The sequence below is a fragment of the Leuciscus leuciscus genome (assembly GCF_965113295.1).
Source record: "Leuciscus leuciscus genome assembly, chromosome: 3".
Classification (NCBI taxonomy): domain Eukaryota; kingdom Metazoa; phylum Chordata; class Actinopteri; order Cypriniformes; family Leuciscidae; genus Leuciscus; species Leuciscus leuciscus.
Window position 1 is genome coordinate 57,109,125 of NC_138727.1, and position 20,537 is coordinate 57,129,661.

The 20,537-nt window shown below is 40.5% G+C and overlaps 2 protein-coding genes across 2 annotated transcripts in view; both read left to right on the forward strand.

Annotated features, from left to right (window-relative positions):
- Nucleotides 1-3,354, forward strand: part of LOC309493626 (hemicentin-1-like) — a 281,640-nt gene extending 278,286 nt beyond the window's left edge. Inside the window, exons 35-36 of the mRNA XM_082162762.1 lie at nucleotides 355-611; nucleotides 2,484-3,354. Of these exons, the coding sequence (XP_082018888.1) occupies nucleotides 355-594 (240 nt within the window). The 3' untranslated portion in view covers nucleotides 595-611; nucleotides 2,484-3,354. The remainder of the gene's footprint in view (nucleotides 1-354; nucleotides 612-2,483) is intronic.
- Nucleotides 3,355-10,484: 7,130 nt separating this feature from the next.
- Nucleotides 10,485-20,537, forward strand: part of LOC309493750 (B-cell receptor CD22-like) — a 61,665-nt gene continuing 51,612 nt past the window's right edge. Inside the window, exons 1-2 of the mRNA XM_082162976.1 lie at nucleotides 10,485-10,620; nucleotides 10,984-11,056. Of these exons, the coding sequence (XP_082019102.1) occupies nucleotides 10,606-10,620; nucleotides 10,984-11,056 (88 nt within the window). The 5' untranslated portion in view covers nucleotides 10,485-10,605. The remainder of the gene's footprint in view (nucleotides 10,621-10,983; nucleotides 11,057-20,537) is intronic.

The following is a 20,537-nucleotide window of genomic DNA, read 5'->3' on the forward strand; positions in this document are numbered from 1 at the left end:
GAAAAAATAAACTAATTAATAAAACTGAAGAAAACATTTAACAAATTTTTCCATGGTTTAATGGAATACTTATATATTTATTGTTTTAATATAGGTTTGTTGGTCTAATTGCATAATCATTTACATATAGTGTGATGAACATGTCACTTCATTTACTCAGTCTGCCCTATTCTTCTCCACTCTATGTGTGAATCAATGAAATATACATGTATTTTACATCACAACATTGATTTGATCTAACCTGATACTTGATCTTAAAAGTTTGAGGCAAACTGCTCTAGACTGAGAATCTACACTTCAGATCACACTGATTTACTGGTCTTAATAATAATTAAACATTTTCTTGTATTTCAGGATGATCTCTATTCTGATGCGTCACAGAGCGTTTCAGTCCATGATAAGCCTCTTTCTGAACAAGATTCAGCCAATGATGATCTATATGCCAATGTGAAACCCAAAAAATTAAGAGGAAAAACTCCTGAATCCAGAGATACTGAGGAGATCCAGTACGCAACTGTCCAACATCACAGAAAGACAGAGACGAAGAGAGCAGAGGAGAATGAATGTCAATATGGTGATATAAGAGTTCATTAGCCTGATGCTGCAGTGAGGTGAGAAAAACAACTTTACTAGCACCAACTTAACCAGTACCAACTTAACCAGTACCAACTTAACCAGTGCAACAAAACCAGTACCAACTTAACCAGTGCCAACCTAACCAGCACAAGCTTAACCAGTACCAACTTAACCTGTGCAACTTAACCAGTACCAACTTAACCAGCACCAACCTAACCAGTACCAACATTACCAGCACCAACTTAACCAGTACTAACTTAATCATCGCAACCTAATCAGTACCAACTTAACCAGAACCAACTTAACCAGTACCAACTTAACCAGTGCAACTTAACCAGAACCAACTTAACCAGCATCAACTTAACCAGTACCAACTTAACCAGTGCAATTTAATCAGTGCAACTTAACCAGCACAAACTTAACCAGCACAAAAGTAACCAATACTAACTTAACCAGGGCAACTTAACCAGTACCAACTTAACCAGCATCAACTTCGCCAGCACAAACCAAACCAGCTTAACCAGCACAAACTTAACCAGTACCAATAAAACCAGTACCAACTTAACCAGCACCAACTTAACCAGCACCAGCTTCACCAGCACCAATTTAACCAGTACCAGCTTAACCAGTACCAACTTAACCAGCACCAATTTAACCAGTACCAGCTTAACCAGTACCAACTTAACCAGTGCCAACTTAACCAGCACCAGCTTTACCAGCACCAACTTAACCAGTACCAACTTAACCAGCACCAATTTAACCAGTATCAGCTTAACCAGTACCAACTTAACCAGTGCCAACCTAACCAGTACCAACTTAACCAGTTTAACCAGCACCAACTTAACCAGTACCAGCTTAACCAGCACCAATTTAACCAGTACCAGCTTAACCAGTACCAACTTAACCAGCACCAGCTTCACCAGCACCAACTTAACCAGTACCAGCTTAACCAGTACCAACTTAACCAGCACCAATGTAACCAGTACCAGCTTCACCAGCACCAACTTAACCAGTACCAGCTTCACCAGCACCAACTTAACCAGCACCAATTTAACCAGTACCAGCTTAACCAGTACCAACTTAACCAGTGCCAACTTAACCAGCACCAGCTTTACCAGCACCAACTTAACCAGTACCAACTTAACCAGCACCAATTTAACCAGTACCAGCTTAACCAGCACCAATTTAACCAGTACCAGCTTAACCAGTACCAACTTAACCAGAACCAGCTTCACCAGCACCAACTTAACCAGTACCAGCTTAACCAGTACCAACTTAACCAGCACCAACTTAACCAGTACCAGCTTCACCAGCACCAACTTAACCAGCACCAATTTAACCAGTACCAGCTTAACCAGTACCAACTTAACCAGTGCCAACTTAACCAGCACCAGCTTTACCAGCACCAACTTAACCAGTACCAACTTAACCAGCACCAATTTAACCAGTACCAGCTTAACCAGTGCCAACCTAACCAGTACCAACTTAACCAGTTTAACCAGCACCAACTTAACCAGTACCAGCTTAACCAGCACCAATTTAAGCAGTACCAGCTTAACCAGTACCAACTTAACCAGCACCAGCTTCACCAGCACCAACTTAACCAGTACCAGCTTAACCAGTATCAACTTAACCAGCACCAATTTAACCAGTACTAGCTTAACCAGTACCAACTTAACCAGTGCCAACTTAACCAGCACCAGCTTTACCAGCACCAACTTAACCAGTACCAACTTAACCAGCACCAATTTAACCAGTACCAGCTTAACCAGTACCAGCTTAACCAGCACCAATTTAACCAGTACCAGCTTAACCAGTACCAATTTAACCAGTACTATTTTAACAACCACAGATCATATAATCTGGGATATAATATCGTTGTGCTCCTGTTTGTTTTGATTGTTTAGGCGATCAACTGTTCAGATTGTGGAAGATTCGTCAGTGATCTACAGCAGCGTCAAATGAGTGATAGAGACCAGCGAACACAAAGCCTGTGTTCAATCGTTTAATGGACAATTGTTGGATTATTGTATAGTTGTGGAATAATTTACCTTTCTGTTCAGACCACAACCAATATAAACATGTTCATCACCCACATTAAGACTCATTAGTTCTCTTTGACTCTGTGAGATAACGACAGTAATTGTGTGCTGGACTGATGTAAAGTCTGTTTCTTACTTGTTTAATTTTTTGTGTGTAATTGTTATATATAAATATATTAGTATATAGTTTGTTGTTATTCATTATTTGGGGTGTAAGATTAGAAAGCAGACAAGTGATATCTGCACAACTTATTAATATTCAAATGCAAACGTATTTCATTTTATGTATTAATGTATTCTATAAAGAGTTTCCTCTGCCTGTTTTACTCTGTATGTTTTTACAACTAGGGCCAGTGCTTCAATAAACCTGATTAACCTTCAAGACATTTAAGTCTGTAATGTCTTCACAGCACTGGTAGGACCTCTAGTGGTTGACTTGTGAATTATTGTTCTTATTTTTATTATTCAATGCCACAAGAACAAGAGGTATTACATATTCACAATATCATATTAACATTAGCTGCCAGAAAAAAAAATAAAAAAAAATTGTTTTACATAAAATCCAGTGCTTTCAATGCATTACATGTTTTCATTGCTTTTTTTGTTTTTAGCTTGTTCCAAAAGATGTACATATAATGTAAAGTCATTTATAAAATGTGGAAAATTTGGTTTACCTTGAGCCCACTTCTTTTTATGTATATGGTATTTTCCTAATAAAATAAATAACTGTATAATATGTTGTTCTTCACATTCCAAATTGTCATTCTGAGTATAAAAAAGCACATCAAAAACACACATTTCCATCATACGCTTCAGTTTTCTATTAATAAAGGTTTCTAAATCTTTCCAAAATAATCTTGAGTAAATATAGTGAAAAAACAGATGTAAAATTGGTTCTTTTTCTAGTGCACAAAATTCACAAGTAAATGAAATATTAAACTTAAATCTTTCCAAAACATGCTTAGCAGGATCAATTCTGTGAAGTATTTTGTAAGACACTTTCTTAATTTTGTTATTGACACAAAACTTATTTGGCAATTTTCATGCTTTAACCCAAGAGATTTCACCAAATAAAGAAGACCAAAAGAATCTTGCTGCAGGAAAAGCAGAACCAAGAGCATTACTTATAATATTATTGCTACATTTTTGTTTTAAAACATTATCAATGAAAATTTTATCACAAAGATTGTTCATGTTGATTTCCACTGAATCAGCATTTTTAAGAGTAACATCACACTCTCTGGAATCACGTCAAGAACAATAGCAAACTCTCTTGGTTTAACTGTTTTTTTTTTTTTGTTTTTTTTTTTTGAAATTCAGTATATGATAACAAATATCCATTGGAATTAACCAATTGTCTTACTAATATAATCCCTTCATTGAACCAAGCATGATAGAATAGTGATTTGTTTTTAAATAGTATGTCTTTGTTATTCCATATGAAATAGTTGTGTGGTGAAAAATTGTGCTTATATACCAATTTCCATGCTAGCAGGGCTTGTTTGTCTGTGAAAACTGGCCAAATTACTACACCTAGATAATTGGTGTTTAACTGGGATGTTCTCTATTTCTGTAGAGGAGCAATCTTTAAGGGGAAACATACAGATTTATCACAGTTCATTGTAAGGCCTGATACAGCAGTGAACGCCTCAATACTAATTATTTTTGGTACCTCAAATTTGTTTTTCAAAAAATTGCAGTGTCATCAGCAAACTGGCTAAGTTTAAACTCTAAACCTAAAGCTGTGATACCACTATACTGATTTCTTTTTACATGCACTGCCAAAACCTGGGTGACTAACAGAAATAAAGAAGGAGAGAGGGGGCATCCTTGCCTAATGCCAGGATGAATATCACACCTTTGTGAAGGACCATAAGCAAGTTTGACGGAACTATTACATCCATTCTACAATGTTTTAACAGCTTTCAAAAATACATCTCCAAACCATAACAATTTAATAACTTTGAAAATAAAATCATGATTCACCGGATCAAATACTTTATAAAAAATAAATAAATAAATAAAAAACTATCATCATCAATTAATTGATTATAATCTATCATATCTAAAACTAGTCTAATATTATTCCTGATGACCTTGCATAAAACCAGACTGTTCCATATCAATTATTTTATCTAAACCTCGTTTCATTCTTCTAGCAAAAATCATTGCAAACAACTTACTGTCATTATTGAGCTAATAACTAATAGGCCTCCAATTTTCAATGAGTAACTTGTCCTTGTTAGGTTTGGGAATCAGCGTTATAACCCCTTGTTTTAATGAAGCAGGCAATTCACCTTTTTCTATAGCTTCTATAAATACTAATAATAAAAAGCGGGAAAGTTCTTTAGAAAATGTCTTGTAAAACTCTCCTGTTAGCCCGTCATTGCCTGGAGATTTGTTATTTTTTAGCAAGTTAATGCACTCTCTCAGCTCCTCTATATCTATTTCTTTATCACACACATTTTGGAAGTTCTGATCTATTTTTTAGGTATCACTCATAAAGCTATTTAAAAAAATATCAATGTTGGAAGAAGCCATTGTGGAAGAATACAAATTACTAAAGAACTGAGCACATATTTTGAAATATCTAAAGAATTATCTACTATTTTGTTGTTAATCATTAGTTTTGAAACCGAGGCAAAATCACTGTTTCTTTTTTCGATTTTGTATTTTTTTCCCCCCTTTTCTAACCATTAAGTCTAGATCGAATAAATGCTCATTTTGCTTTATCCTCATAGATATTATCAAGTTCAGTATGTAATAAATATTTTTTTTTTTATTCAAAATCAGTCAGGCTTCTTTCCTCTTTTTATTCAAATTTAATATTTCCTCAATAATTGAATTTTCTTTCCTTTTTTTTTTTTTTTGCTTCCAATTTTCCTTGGTTAAAGGATGCCGTTCTGATATCAAACTTCATTAATTCCCAGTACTTTCCATACAACCCTTTCTATAGCTGCAATTGACCCTTCGCAAAGACCCGCCAACCTTAGTTACTGTCGCTATGTCCGACAAGCCACGCTGCTCTCACGCCACACCGTGTTCTCACGCAGTGAAAAATACATCGCGGAGCAGACAGGAGACTGACAACACGCTGACAGACAGGACAGACCAGGTTACTTTACGGTTACTTTTGATATTAAACATTAAACAAAGTCTCACCTTTCAAATTTTGTCATTTTTTAAAAGAAATCGAAACGATACATACCGTTTTGTGGCTCTTACATGTGTCTGACAGATCGCTGTAGAGCATCAGTTAAAGCTGCTCGTCAACCGATCATCTCTTCCTTCTAGTTCATTTATAGCATCAAATAAACATGAATGAACATAAGAAGAAATGTTGTTTTAAACCGCGGAAAGGCGTCAGTACATTCCGTTTTTCAAGTTAAAATCCTCCCATGTTAATCTGCTATCTCTCCTGCCTGCTTTGTCGGACAAAATGGCGGATGGCGGATTATGATTGGTTAGATTGCTTGTCAATCAAGCTCCCTGCGAAGGGTCAATTGTCCTATATTTTTCAATAATGAGTTTGATTTTTTTTTTCTTTATGCATTCATTTTCAAGCAATTAGTAACTATTAGTTTTTTTGACTGATTTATCTTGCACCATATTTATTCTTATGAATATTCCTTTATGATCTGTCATTATGCAAGGTTCTATCAGTACAGAGGCCACATTATTAGTTAAATCATTAGACACTAACCAATAGTCAATGCGAGAATGAAGAGATAGGTTCTTATTACTCCATGTATATATTCCTCCCTGTCTGGATTCTTATCTCTCCACACATCAGTAAGGCCCAATCTTAAACATACATGACCTAGTTCACTCGAAGGGCCAGGCCTACTTTTAGGAGGCCATCTATCAATGGTTGCATCAAACACAGTATTGAAATCTCCTCCCCAAATAACTTTAGCTAAAGGATATAAGAAAATAAAATGCTGAATGCTAGATTCAATCTGCAAAAAGAGTATTTCATTGTTAATGTTGTTATTGGTGGCATAACAATTAACTAATATAAATAGTTTGTTATCCTTATCTATCACAAGTAATATCCATCTACCACAATCATCTTTTTCATAATTCACTATCCGCCCTGTAAATGTATCTTGTATAATAGCGACCCTCGCTGATCGATTACTGCCAAATGACAACCAAATCTCTTTTCCCCACTGATTTTTCCAGAACATGGCATCTGAAGAACATGCATGCGTTTCCTGAATTAAACATAAATCTACACATTTCCCTTTGCAATACAAAAATAAAGATTTTCTCTTTAGGATATCACGAATACCTCTGGCATTGATAGAAAACAAAGAAAGAGACATAAAGTGTCAAAAGTAGCCAATTAGTAAAAAATAAACCACAAGAGTAGGTAAATAACTTTAACATAATGGGATTCCCACAAACAATCTTCAAAAATTATAACAGTTGCAAACATTTAAATAAACCTTAAAGTGCATCCGTTATTTAACCATCCGAAGAACTTCTTGTCTCTAATAGAGAAGATTAACCTTGACTTTCCGGATACCGCCAACTGCAGACTCCTGCCAAACGACCACAAGTCTATGAAGTGCCGTTGCCCTCTTCAGGATGAATCTCTCTACCATCAACGAAAGCCCTCGCTCCGCTGAAGTATGCGCTCTTGCCCTCCTTCCGAGTAGCATCTGCCTGCAAAACCGGAGGGTGCATTTTCAGGACCCCAGTTCTAGGACCGCATTTCTAGGACCCTAGGTTTTTAGTGACAACGCCACCTACCGAATTAGAGGACCAGCGAAGATGGATGACAATCCCTTGTCTGGTATTGGTGAGTATCAAATGTGAATCACTTTTTATTTGTTTAACTTTAAAAACAATTGTGATGCATTTCATTGGAAAGTTAACGTAGCCAACATGATGGTGATTTGTTAAATAGTCTTGAATGCATAGCCATCATATATTAGCCTCTAATTCTGTAAAATGAATTGTTAGCACAATATAGAAGCGACGCGGCACGCTCATTTTTCCAGGCGCCCCTCTGTTCATGGTTGCATAGCAACGACAGACTCCACGGGAGAGCAAGCGTTTGTGGAAAGGAGAAAGCGGTACGAACTGCGAAATTGATACCGAGAACCATGGATTTTCACTGGTATTGGTACCGAATACAGACATTTTACAGTAAAAAAAACCAAAAAAACATTTGATTGATATCATTATTTTTGTATCGTATATGTGTGTGCTGTGTGCACTCTGTGGTAACTAAGATCTTTTAAATATGAAATTTAAAATTAGAGAGTAGAACATGTTCAACTAAATGTTCCTTATTTAATTCACTTCTCTTTCTCTCTCTTAGGAGTCAGTGATGATGTTGTCCATGAAGTTCTGTCTATGTGGTTCACGTCATGAACAAATTTGTTTTTGTGTGCGTTCAAGTTCAGTTGTTATATATTATTTTGTAAAATATACACAATCTTAAATCTACCCCCAGAGTCATCCTTGTCTTCCCTCTGCTTGAAAATGTGGTCGATCTAGTGACTGAAAAGACTATAACATGATTCATTGTTTATTTTACTTGAGTTATTATATTATGCTACTTAGACCCAATAATTTCTCAACATTCCTAGGAACCGGGTTTAATTGCAATAAAGAAAGTAGTATTTGGGTGTAATACAACTTTTAAAAAAAACTCAAACTCTAATGTAGTTAAAACTGGGTGGAAATGCTGCCTTGGTGGCACTTTTTTCGGTCCTCCAAAACTAGGGTCCTGGAAAAGCGTTCCTGGGACTGCGGTTCTCCGACTCGGTAGGTGGCGCTGTCACAAAAAACTAGGGTCCTAGAAATGCGATCCTAGAACTGGGGTCCTGAAAATGCGGCCTCCGGGACTGCAGACGGATAATATTGGCTCCTTCCTCGTCCTCCAGAGCCGGCGACAATTTGTGTTGTTTTATGGTGCTTAATCTAACCCCCTACGTGGTTCTTAATTAAAGACACCTTCTACCTTATTTTGATTTTTCTCAGGTTAGGTAAAGTAAGTCGAATCTGTTCTAAACAATAAGTATTTTAAATTTCCATACTTACAATTTAGTCAGAAGACTTCTCCGTGGTTAGATCAGCTAATTTTTTCATAAAGCAGAGACTATGGCAGGCTGGTTCTTTTTAAATAAAAAAGATGTCGTTTTTATTAAATTTAGGTTAATTAGTTCACATACAAAATATTAATATATAAAAGCAAATTGAATCAAATCAAAAACAAGCAGTTTGCAAATTTTGACTGCAGGAGGCCCATGGCAAGAGACTTCTAACACCGGAGAGGCGGACTGGTGGTCTCGTTGAATCCGCGTCTCCCCTTGTCATTCCTGACAATACTTTTTATAGTCCACACTCCCTCCGCACAGATTCAGTCCTTCACAGACGATCTATCCAATCCGAAGTCTTGAACTGTCCTCAGTTCTGGAAACCCCCTTACAAACTCCATATATAAAGCTCTTTCCTTTGTTCTCCTTTGCTTGCTGACTCTGGATCCTCTGCCTTTCTCCTGCGCCTCGTGCTCCTCATCAAACAGGTAATGCTTGCATTTTTTCTTCTTTCTTTGGCACAGCTCTTTCTAATACATTTTCATAAATAAATGCTTAAAACATTACTGTATATATAAATATAAATGAATGACTTTTCCACAAATGGTTTACAGTGTCTTTTTCTTTAACCAATCAGATTTATCAATAAAACAATTTAAAATAAAAACATGTCTCAGTGTCATTTCTATTATCAGAAATCTATTACAGTGTTTTCCTTTAAATAACGATTTCCCTTATAAGAAATCTATTACAGTGTTTTCCTTTACATAAAGGCATTATTATAGCCAATATAAGCCAGAAGTCTCAGACCGGCCGTTAGCGTGGAGATTACAGCAGCATTAAGGTCAGGTTTAGTGGTGGGGTTGGGTATTCGTTATGCTGGAGCTTATAGTTAATGTGAGGTTAGGGTTAGTGGTTTTGGCAAGCCTGCAACCTTAGCCGAAAAAAAGGAGGAGGAGAGGCTTCATAACAGTGAATTAACCGCTTTAGTGAAGAAATAGCTTATCATTTAATGAATCAACACCCCATCGGCTAATCTTCCACATGTTTGCTCCAGTAGTAATGAAAAGATTGAACTGTGTCATGGAAACTAGCATGTAATTTAACATGGAAACTAGCATGTATAAACCTTAATTTAACAATTTAATAATCAAAAAAAAGGAATTTATACCTGTTTTATATTATGCTGTAGCGACGGAAAATGGATGGATGGATGATTCAGTTGCGGAGCCATCTTCTGTTCAGATGCAGGATTGTGCACTTGTTATTGCAGTGCATTGTGAGATTGAACACGTGCACTCGATAATGTCCACTATGGTTTCAGACACCACTACAAATGGCTGTTCCCTCCAATAATGCCCTATTTAAGGGTATAGGGGTGATTTCAGACACAGCCTCAATGACGTCAGGGCTGTAATGTGATTGGTTATCAAGGAACACATGATAAAAGTCAGCAGTTACACTTTCCAATGGTAGATCCACAGATCCTGGTCTCTCCCAGTAATAAGACCATCTCTGGTATAAAGCAGGCTTTAGGTGATCGTCAGCTCCTAACATCTGGTCTGAAGCTGCTGGCCTGAAACTGCAGTCACGTAGTTCTGCAGTCAGACACATCTCGTCTCATATGTGCTCGTTCAATCCCTCAAACTGCCACCAGAGGTCACCATCTCCTGCGTCTGACATCAACCTTGATGAGTCTCACCTGTAAATCACTATCATTCATCTTCATAATTATTCATCTTCAACTTACAGAAAAAGATCATCATTTCTGTTTAGTTAGTTTTAGTTCAGTAATGTTGTTCTCTTGTTGAGGGAGGGACTGTGAAGTTTCTGTCGCTGGGTGTTAATAAACAGTGTTAACCACACAAAGTCCTTCACTGTAAAGCTAAAGTGCTTGTGTTAAAACAGTCAGTCATTTGGTTGCTGTTGTTCTGATGAGCTTCAACACGGTAAGACAAACACACTCTTGCTTAAATGATTATTGCTCATATAACATGTGTGTCTTTAGATGAGAAATGTTTAGAATAGGGTGATTTACATATACTTGTTTAAGTGATGATTATATTAACGCAAGTATTCATTACTAAAATTTCTGCCTTAAATTATTACATTGTTTAAATTAATAATTTTTTAGCTAACTGTGATTTTGTATATGTACATTTCTGAAATGCATAACTTAGACAGTTTCCTCTGATAACAGATTAAATTGTAATGTGGACTCGTGTATTTTCTGTAAAGCTGCTTTGAAATGATGTGTATTGTGAAAAGCGCTATACAAATAAATGTGAATTGAATTGAATGCTGTATTATAGATATATGTTATGCTGATGTGGGTCAGAATGGCTCCTCCTCTTCCTCTGATCTTCTTTCTGCTCATGATTCACGGTGAGTCTCTCTTACATTCACATTAGAAACACTCTGATGTTTTATTTAAGGCCTCATGAGCGGCTGATCTGCACTTTCTTCTGTCCTGTTCTCACATATTTCTCTCTGAAACAGGAAGTTTGTGTTGAACTTGTCAAACGCTCGTCCCTTTTAGAAATGTCCAATAGTCTTTTACTACTTACTCAGTGTCACATGATTTAGAGGGAGGGACTTTCTCATTGTTCAGAGCATTTGATTGGACAAAACTCTCTTCACTCTGTATATTTACTACAGCTTTTTCTTGGCTCAAGTTCTCAGAAGTGAATGTGTACATGTTAAATATTTATCATGTCAAAGGAGTTCACTAGCATAAATGAGCTCGATGGTGTTTTAAGCCCCCAATGGCTCCTTAGAGGCAGCTAACCCTACTAGACTAGACGGATTTCAGAAAAATGGCCTTCTATAAGAAGTGAGGAGCATTTATGGGTACAAGTCGGGAACCGGCCTACCTTACATATTTCAAGGGTGCTGAGTCCAAAAAAACTGGTCCCCAAGTGAAATTTTGAGTTTTTGACCTTCTAATTTGCATATCAAAATGGCCGCCAAATTGCCTATCTTGCTCAGTCGTTGGACCATTTTCCCCAATTTTTTTTGTAAGTAGGCAATCAAGATGCGGAAATTAAGTTTCTAGATCGATAGTCAAGGGCCAGAGCAAAGATATAATGGAGGCTCACTGCCTTTTTTATGTATATATATGCAAAATACCAACTTTTAAGGTGAAATTAAGCATTATTTGTGTCATTTTTTAAGGCCGACATACATATTCAATCAATATCACTCTTAAATGTTCCCAGTGTATATATGATATGTGATGTATTCCATATTACATAATAACTAAGAAAAACACCAAGTTGTCTGATATTACATTTTTTTATGCAAATTAAGCATTTGTTCTCTAGATTCTAAGACGGGAAAAACCCAGGTGAATAGGGAAAAATATTCAAAAAGAGACCACCATGAAACTTCCCAAGTTGAATATTTAGATCAGGACATAGCATGGTCAGTCCCATCTCTGAGGACCCTTTGCCTGAGGTGAATGTAACAGCAAAGAGGATCATAACAGTTTCACACGCTTTGGTAAATTTCCTGTTTTTTTTTTTTTTTTAGACAAACAATGTCAATATTCCTTAGTTATTGATTGAACTTCTTACCCTATTTATCCAAAATGATACTTTTTCAACCATAGTGGGTCAAAATTTAGGGCCATATGATTTCCGCGATCACGGAATCGCGGACGGAATTGCGGAGGCGGAATCTAGTTTTAACATGGAATTTCGCAGAATTGTACATATTTGTAATGGAGTACCGGTACTCACTAACGTTTATAGGCTCGGCTGCTCTCAGACGCTTCCATGTCTCTGAATGGCAACTGCAGCAGCCTACTAGTGAGCCCTGCGTGACGTCACGCCCAATGAGGGCGCTTTGCGCCCTCCATGCGCCTCAGCCCACCAGAATGGGTGTGGCTAGCGTGTATAAAAGAGGCTGAAAGGCTGAAATTCTGGTTTTCATAGACTGAAGCGAATAAGCTCATGGCGCGACACGGCAGGTTACGCAATACTCGTTCCCTCTTCTAGAGAGAACTGAGGCCACGTTAGGTAACTGAGTACGTTCTCTTACGAGAGGTTCTCTCGTATTGCGTAAGTTGCTTACGCTACGGGAACCCCTTGTCAATGCCGTGCGCGCCGAGCATCCACTGCATGAGTCCCAGTGGAGCCCGGGGAACACAACATGCGGGAACAGGCGGCCAGCAACGCGGGCCAGCACATGTCATAAGCACTTCATAGGAATACAGAGCGGCTCTGCCGGTCAATGTATAAGCATGGAGAATGTGGCCAGCAGCGCGGGCCGGCACAGTACATAAGCACATCATAGGGAGAATATAGAGCGGCTTCACCTGGTCTATGTATAGAGAGTATAACCCCTAGCGCAGCTGAGTGGAGAATAGGCGGCCAGCAACACAGGCCAGCACCAGTGCACAAGCGCGTGATGGGGAAAATACAGAGTGGCTCCACCGGTCTGTATATAGAGAATCTCATTCCTTAGTGCAGCTCACCAGAAAAGCTAGTAGTACACGAAAGTAGTCTGCACATGTACGACTGGGCAGAACATACATATCACTTAAACTGATATCAGTTTAGCCTGCAAGGCGGGAACTTCCAGGTTATAAAATCTCACGAATGTAGAGGGGGAGGCCCAGCCTGCCACCATACAAATGTTGTGAATAGAAATCCCGCTGGACCAAGCCCACGATGAGGCTATGCCTCTAGTGGAATGGGCTCTGATGCCCAAAGGGCACTGCAGGTGTTTGGACGCATAAGCTGCTGCAATAGCGTCCACTATCCATCTGGACAGGCTCTGTTTCGAGGTGGCGAGACCCCTGGTGCACCCACCAAACGAAACAAAGAGCTGGAGCTGCTCAGATTGCCTAAAGGCGGCGGAGCGTGTGATGTAAACTCTCAGCGCCCTGACGGGGCATAAGAGGTTATCACTGTCCTCACTATCGGATGCTGGCAGTGCTGACAGGGAGATGATCTGCGCCCTAAAGGGAGTGCCAATCGCTTTGGGGACGTACCCTTGTCTCGGTTTGAGGATGACTTTGGAGTCATTTGGTCCGAATTCGAGACATGCAGGGATAACAGACAGTGCATGTAGATCCCCCACGCGTTTTACTGATGACAGACCTGTCAGAAAACGGTTTTGAGCGAAAGGTATTTCAGATCCACAGATTCTAGTGGTTCAAAGGGAAACGCTTTCAGGGCCTCTAGGACCAGAGAAAGATCCCAAATAGGAACTGAGGGGGACCGCGGGGGGTTCACCATCCTGGCTCCTCTAAGGAAGCGAATGATAAGCTCGCTCCTTCCTATTGTTCGAACGCTGCAATAGCCGCCACATACACTTTGAGCGTGGAGGGGGACCCGCACTTGTTCAACAGCTCTTGTAGGAAGGAGAGCACCCATGAAACCCCACGTGTGTGTGGATCCAGGCTCTTAGTAGCGCACCATTTGGAGAACACTTACCATTTAGACGCATAGAGCCTTCACGTGGAAGGAGCTCTAGACTGCGTGATCGTGTTTACGACCCCTTCTGGCAAATCAACGGGTATCCGTTAATTATCCAGGCATGCATGCTTGATAGAGAAGATCTTTCCTCACTGGGATCGGCCATGGGGCTGAGTGCGACAGCCTAACTAGCTCTGGGTACCAGATTTGGTTCTCCCATCACGGGGCTATGAGGAGCACTGAGTGGCGCGTTTCCCTGATCCTCTTGATTACCTGTGGTAACAGCGAGATCGGAGGGAAAGCATACAGCGGGCGGCTGGGCCAGCACGTCCTCGCTCTTTGAGAAAAACTTTGGGGGTGCAGGAACCATTCTCCCGGGGGAATGTTGTCTCTGGACAGTCTGTCTGGACCGACATTCAGGTGGCCTGGCACGTGCACGGCTCCCAGATTCCTGGATCTGACACCACCCTGTCGGTTCACGTAGGACACCATGGACGTGTTGTCTGAGCGGACTAGCACATGGTGGTCCCGTATATGTGGGAGGAAGCGCTTGAGCGCATTCTCGATCACTATTATCTCCAAACAGTTTATGTGGAGGCATTTCTCCTGGTCTGACCACAGACCAAAGACCGGTTTGACCTCGAAAAGAGCGCCCCAACCTAAGTTGGATGCTTCCGTCGAGATAACTTTTCGGTGCGAGACGGCTCCCATTGTCACTCCCCGCTGCAGTCGAATGCCGCCGGACGCCCAGGCTCGGTGAGGCACTCGAGCGTTCAACCAGCGTTGTAGTGGGCGCATACGCAGTAGACCCAGCTGAAGCACTGCTGCAGCTGATGCCATACAACCCAGCATCCTCTGAAATGTTTTTAGAGGTGCGACGCTGCCCAACTGGAAAGACGCGGCCAGGCGTCGGATAGTGTCGACAGCCGGGCCGTCATTGCCACAGAGTCCAGTTCCAAACCCAGAAAAGAGGTTGACTGACTGGGCAGTAATGAGCTTTTGGTCCAGTTGACCGTGAGACCCAGGCTTTCCATGTGGCTGAGAAGCACTGTTCTGTGAGAGATAAGTTCTTCCTCTGACTGTGCTAGAATCAGCCAATCGTCCAAATAGTTCAAAATCCGCATGCCCTGACCTCTCAGGGGAGCGAAAGCCGTGTCCATGCACTTCGTGAATGTACAGGGTGCTAAAGACAGGCCGAACGGCAGAACGGTGTACTGATATACCTGACCGTTGAAGGCGAATCTGAAGAATGGCCTGTGACAGGGTATTATTTGAATCTGAAAGTAAGCGTCTTTCAGATCGAGGGGAAATAAACCAGTCCCTCAGGCGAATCTGCGCGAGGATCTGTCTGGTTGTGAGCATTTTGAACGGTCTTTTCATAAGAGCTTTGTTCAAATATCTCAGATCTAAAATCGTTCTGAGAGCTCCGTCCTTCTTGGGCACGAGGAAGTAACCGCTGTAAAAGCCTGACTCACTCAGAGAAGGGTGTACCGGTTCTATGGCCCCTTTGCACAGAAGTTTCGCTATTCCTGCACAAAGTAGGTGTGCTACTTCCCCATTCACTCTCGTCTCGGTTCGCGTTCGAAAGCGCGGGGGACGGCGAGCGAACTGCAATGAATAGCCCTCTCTTACTGTGCTCAGCACCCATTCTGACGCACCTGGAATAGCTTCCCACACTTTCGCATGTACGGCTGGGGCAGAATGGCCTCCGGGCTCCGATTGCCGCATTCTGCGGGCTCGAGAACCTGATTCGGAGGCGCGGGCGCAGTGTGTGCACTCTCGGTGCTTGAATACGGCGGCTCGCAGACAGCGATGGTTGGCTGTTTTACGCACGATGTCCCGGAGGAAGTTACAAGGTGTTTTTTTTCCCTATTCACCTGGGTTTTTCCCCGTCTTAGAATTTAGAGGACAAATGCTTAATTTGCATAAAAAAAAAAAATCTCAGACAACTTGCAATGGTGTTTTTCATAGTTATTATGTAATATGGAATACATCACATATCATACATACACTGGGAACATTTAAGAGTGATATTGATTTAATATGTATGTCGGCCTTAAAAAATGACACAAATAATGCTTAATCTCACCTTAAAAGTTGGTATTTTGCATATATATATACATAAAAAAGGCAGTGAGCCTCCATTATATCTTTGCTCTGACCCTTGACTATCGATCTAGAAACTTAATTTCCTCATCTTGATTGCCTACTTACAAAAAAAAAATAGGGGAAAATGGTCCAACGACTGAGCAAGATAGGCAGTTTGGCGGCCATTTTGATATGCAAATTAGAAGGTCAAAAACTCACAATTTCGCTTGGGAACCAGTTTTTTGGGATTCAGCACCCTTGAAATATGTAAAGTAGGCCGGTTCCCGACTTGTACCCATAAATGCTCCTCACTTTCACTTTTTGGGTACATCCCATCTAGACTATACCCTCAACCTTAAACCTACCCATCCCCTCGCTGCCTGGAAGACGCCGTTGGGGGCATAAAACACCAAACACCCATAAATGAGCTCTGAGCTGATAGATAAGAACTAAAAGCCACAAAACTAATATTTTGATGTCATTGGGTATTTAATAAATCAACTTTGATTATTTTCTTCGTCTTATTTTTCATACAATTCATTATTTGAGAGTGCGTCATGTTGTTCGTGGCTGATTTCTTGGTTCTCTCTTCACTCCTCTGACACTTTACGTTTACTTCTGCTTTTCTGCAACACCGTCCATCAAAGCTCGCCAAAAGATCACTGTAGGACAGGGCTGCCAACCTTTGAGTTTAGTTTAAAGGGAGAATTATGGAAGGGGGATTGATGGGGTGTAAAAAAAAAAAAAGTATAAATAAGAATATTGTGATTGGCAAAACATTTCAGAATTTTATTATTTAAAATAACAGAATTTTAGAAGTTTAGTGACATCTTAAAATGTTTACATGGTACAATAACTGGTAGGCTACTGTTTTTATTATTATTATTATTATTATTGCTTGACACAAATTTCACGAATTCAATTCTTTCATTCTCTTTCACAAATTCAGTTATTGTGATTTGATTCCGATCTTGATTCAATATCGATTAATTTGGATAAATATTAGGTACAGTAGATGCATGTTCATTTTTCTCAAGGAACAATAAATCTCATACAATGCTGTAAACAAACAGAGCCCTGTCAGCTATTATTATTAAAGATTAAAAATAACAACTCTAAATATAATGTGTTTTTATTATAATAACAACATTATAATATTGTAGTGATATATGACATTGAACACCGTATACATACTGGGAACTATATTCTCAGAAGGCGAAGCACTGCTACTTCTGCGGAGTGATTTACTCCAACTCTGAGTGAACTCTCTGCTCCTGACCACAGGGCTTCTCAGGCGCTGCGAGTAAATCACTCTGCCCAAGTTAGCAGTGCTTCGCCTTCTGAGAATATAGTTCCCAGTATGTATACGGTTAGAAGATGTCTGTGTCTCATGTGACCTTGTTATTTGCAGAGGTGGAAAGTCCAGGGGTCAGAAAGTAAAAGTCCTGCCATATGTTTATTCCACCCATGAACTCACACAGCAAAAACTCCAGTGTTAAATTAACTCTCCTGGGAGTTTATTTGGCTCCAGACTCAAGAGTGTTAAAGTTAATGAGATAATTTAGTGATTGATTGAGTGATGATTGACCATTATTGAAGACACCTGATGTTAACAAGCAGAATCACCAAAGGAGAAAATCTATATTTTTTTTACGTTGCCATTATGGTGATCAGTGTTTGCTTTAGTTGGGCTCTTGACCCTTAATCTATTAACGTTAGATTTTGTTTGGCTGCTGTATATGAGTTATAACTCTCAGATGAACAAAGAGAAAAGTTGATCAGGTGGTGTTGGTTATGTTTTGACATAATCATCATTTGACCTGAATCACAAAACTCATTTAGAGAGTTAGGTTTACCTTGTTGATTACAGCAGCCTTTGATTCTCTAGTATGCTATTTTTGATATAATCAAAAAGATTTCTTAAAAGTTGTTCTGATCAAAAGACTTTGAAAAAGTACTTTGCTTGGACACACACACATCAAGAATCAGCCTGTGAATCTCAACAATGGTGACAATATAAAGCATGTTGCAATGGCTCCCATCATGCATTGCGGTATGAATAAATGATGATCTGAATTGTCTTAGTAATTTCCTTTTCCTAATTGAATATTCTTTTTGTCACCATTGTTGAGATTCATACACTGATTCTTGATGTCTGTATGTGCCTGAAAACATTTTTTTACATTTTTTTTTATATCAGAAGAACTTTTAAGAAGTCCCCAAATGTCCTAAACTTTGTATATTTAATATTTTCCCTGTAACTTGCAATTTAACTAGCTCTGGTAAGAAAATGTTGACCTTCTGTTTACAAGCAAAACTTGTAGTTGCTCGGCATTGGAAAGACACAGAAAGCCCTAATTGTAAACAATGGTTACAGGAATTGTCTTGCTGTTTGGCTTTGGAGAAACTCACATATATTGTTAAGGGAAAACCTGAAAAGTTTTTCAAAGTATGGAACCCCTTTATAAGTAGTATATACCCTACGGCAAGTGTCAAAATGATTGATGGCTTCCGGTTGTCATTGACCTTCCGGTTGACCTTTCCGGTTGCCCTTCCGGTCACTATTGTTATGGATTGACCTATTGACCCTTCCTATCCATCGATCATGTGGTTTTGACAGTTAGTTTTGACCTATTGCCCCTTCCTATCCCTTCGATCATGTGTTTTGACAGTTCGGCCTTCCGGTGTCTATCCGGCATATGTTGTTATGGTTTGCCCTATTGACCTTGCTTTGATCATGTGGGTTTGACAGAAGCTTTTGCCCTATTTGAACCTTTTTAGCCCTAGATCATGTGATTTTGACAGAAGCTTTTGCCCTATTTGAACCTTTTTAGCCCTAGATCATGTGATTTTGACAGAAGCTTTTGCCCTATTTGAACCTTTTTAGCCCTAGATCATGTGATTTTGACAGAAGCTTTTGCCATTTAACCTTTTTAACCCTAGATCATGTGGGTATGACAGAAAGTTTGAAGGCTCTGTTAGGATATGTGTCAGCATCTCCTCCGCATTCCAGCACATTGTGTGCCCCTTTGGAAAAGTGAGAAGAAAAAGACTGTGTAAGTGTGTCACACTACATTGAAAAACAATTATACAAGCAGTTAAATGTTTATAGAGCGCTGAAGAAAAAACAGTTTATGAAAATCAGTGTGGTGTCTATCACACAAAAGAAAAATGAATAAGGATAAAAAGAATACATCACACAATATATAATGTCATACTAAAACATACCACAAAAAGTTGAAAACTGTCACGGATCGCACAAGGAAGAGGGCAAAAGCGGATCCAAAGTGCAGTGATGAGTTTATTATATAGGGCAATCCAAAATCATAGTCAAAACAGGCAGGGTTCAAAGTCCAGACAGGCAATACAAAACAATAAACAGGCTACAGGCTACAGGCAAGAAACACGGGAACACAAGCAAGGTGACATAAAACAACGATCCACACAGAACATGAGACAAACAGGGGATTAAATACAAGAACAACGAGGGAACAACGAGAGACAGCTGGGTGATTACAAATACCAACACCTGGGTGTAATCACGCAGACAGGGATAGTGGGACATGTAGTTCCTGTGAATGACACCGTGGGGAAAAGGAGGACATCTAGTGGATACCCGGGGAAACACAACCAGACACTGTGACATAACCCCCCTCCTACGGAGTGGCTCCCAGACACTACAAGACAAGACATGGAACAAAACAAGAGATCAGGAGGGAGGTGGCACGGTGGAGGATCAGGGGGAGGGATGGAGGGCCAGGTCCGTGAAGGGAAACAGACACAGGGGGTAGCAGATAACTACGGGACCAGGGCAACACAGACAGTACATCAGGGCAACAGGGTGAAACAAACAGTCCGTCCGGCGACCGGGGCAGAGCAAGCAGTTCATCGGGCGGCCGGGGCGAAGCGAACAGTCCATCCGGCGACCGGGGCGAAGCGAACAGTCCCTCGGGCGGCCGAGGCGAAGCGAACAGTCCATCGGGCGACCGGGGCGAATCAGACCGTCCATCGGGCGGCCAGGGTGGAGGCTCTGGGAACCTCTCTGACTCTGGATCAGCTGGGCAGCCTACTGGCTCCTGCTCAGGATCAGCGGGGCAGGTCACTTGCTCAGGATCAGCGGGGCAGGTCACCTGCTCCGGGTCTGCTGGGCAGGTCTCTGGCTCCGGGTCCGCTGGGCAGGCGATCGGCTCCGGGTCCGCTGGGCAGGCGATCGGCTCCGTCTCCGGATCAGCTGGGCAGGCGATCGGCACTGGCTCAGTGCTGGGCTCTGATGCTTGATCGCTCTCTGGGCTGGGCAGCGGCGATGCGCTCTCTAGGCTGGTATGCTTCCTCCATGCGTGCACCACCTTTATTCC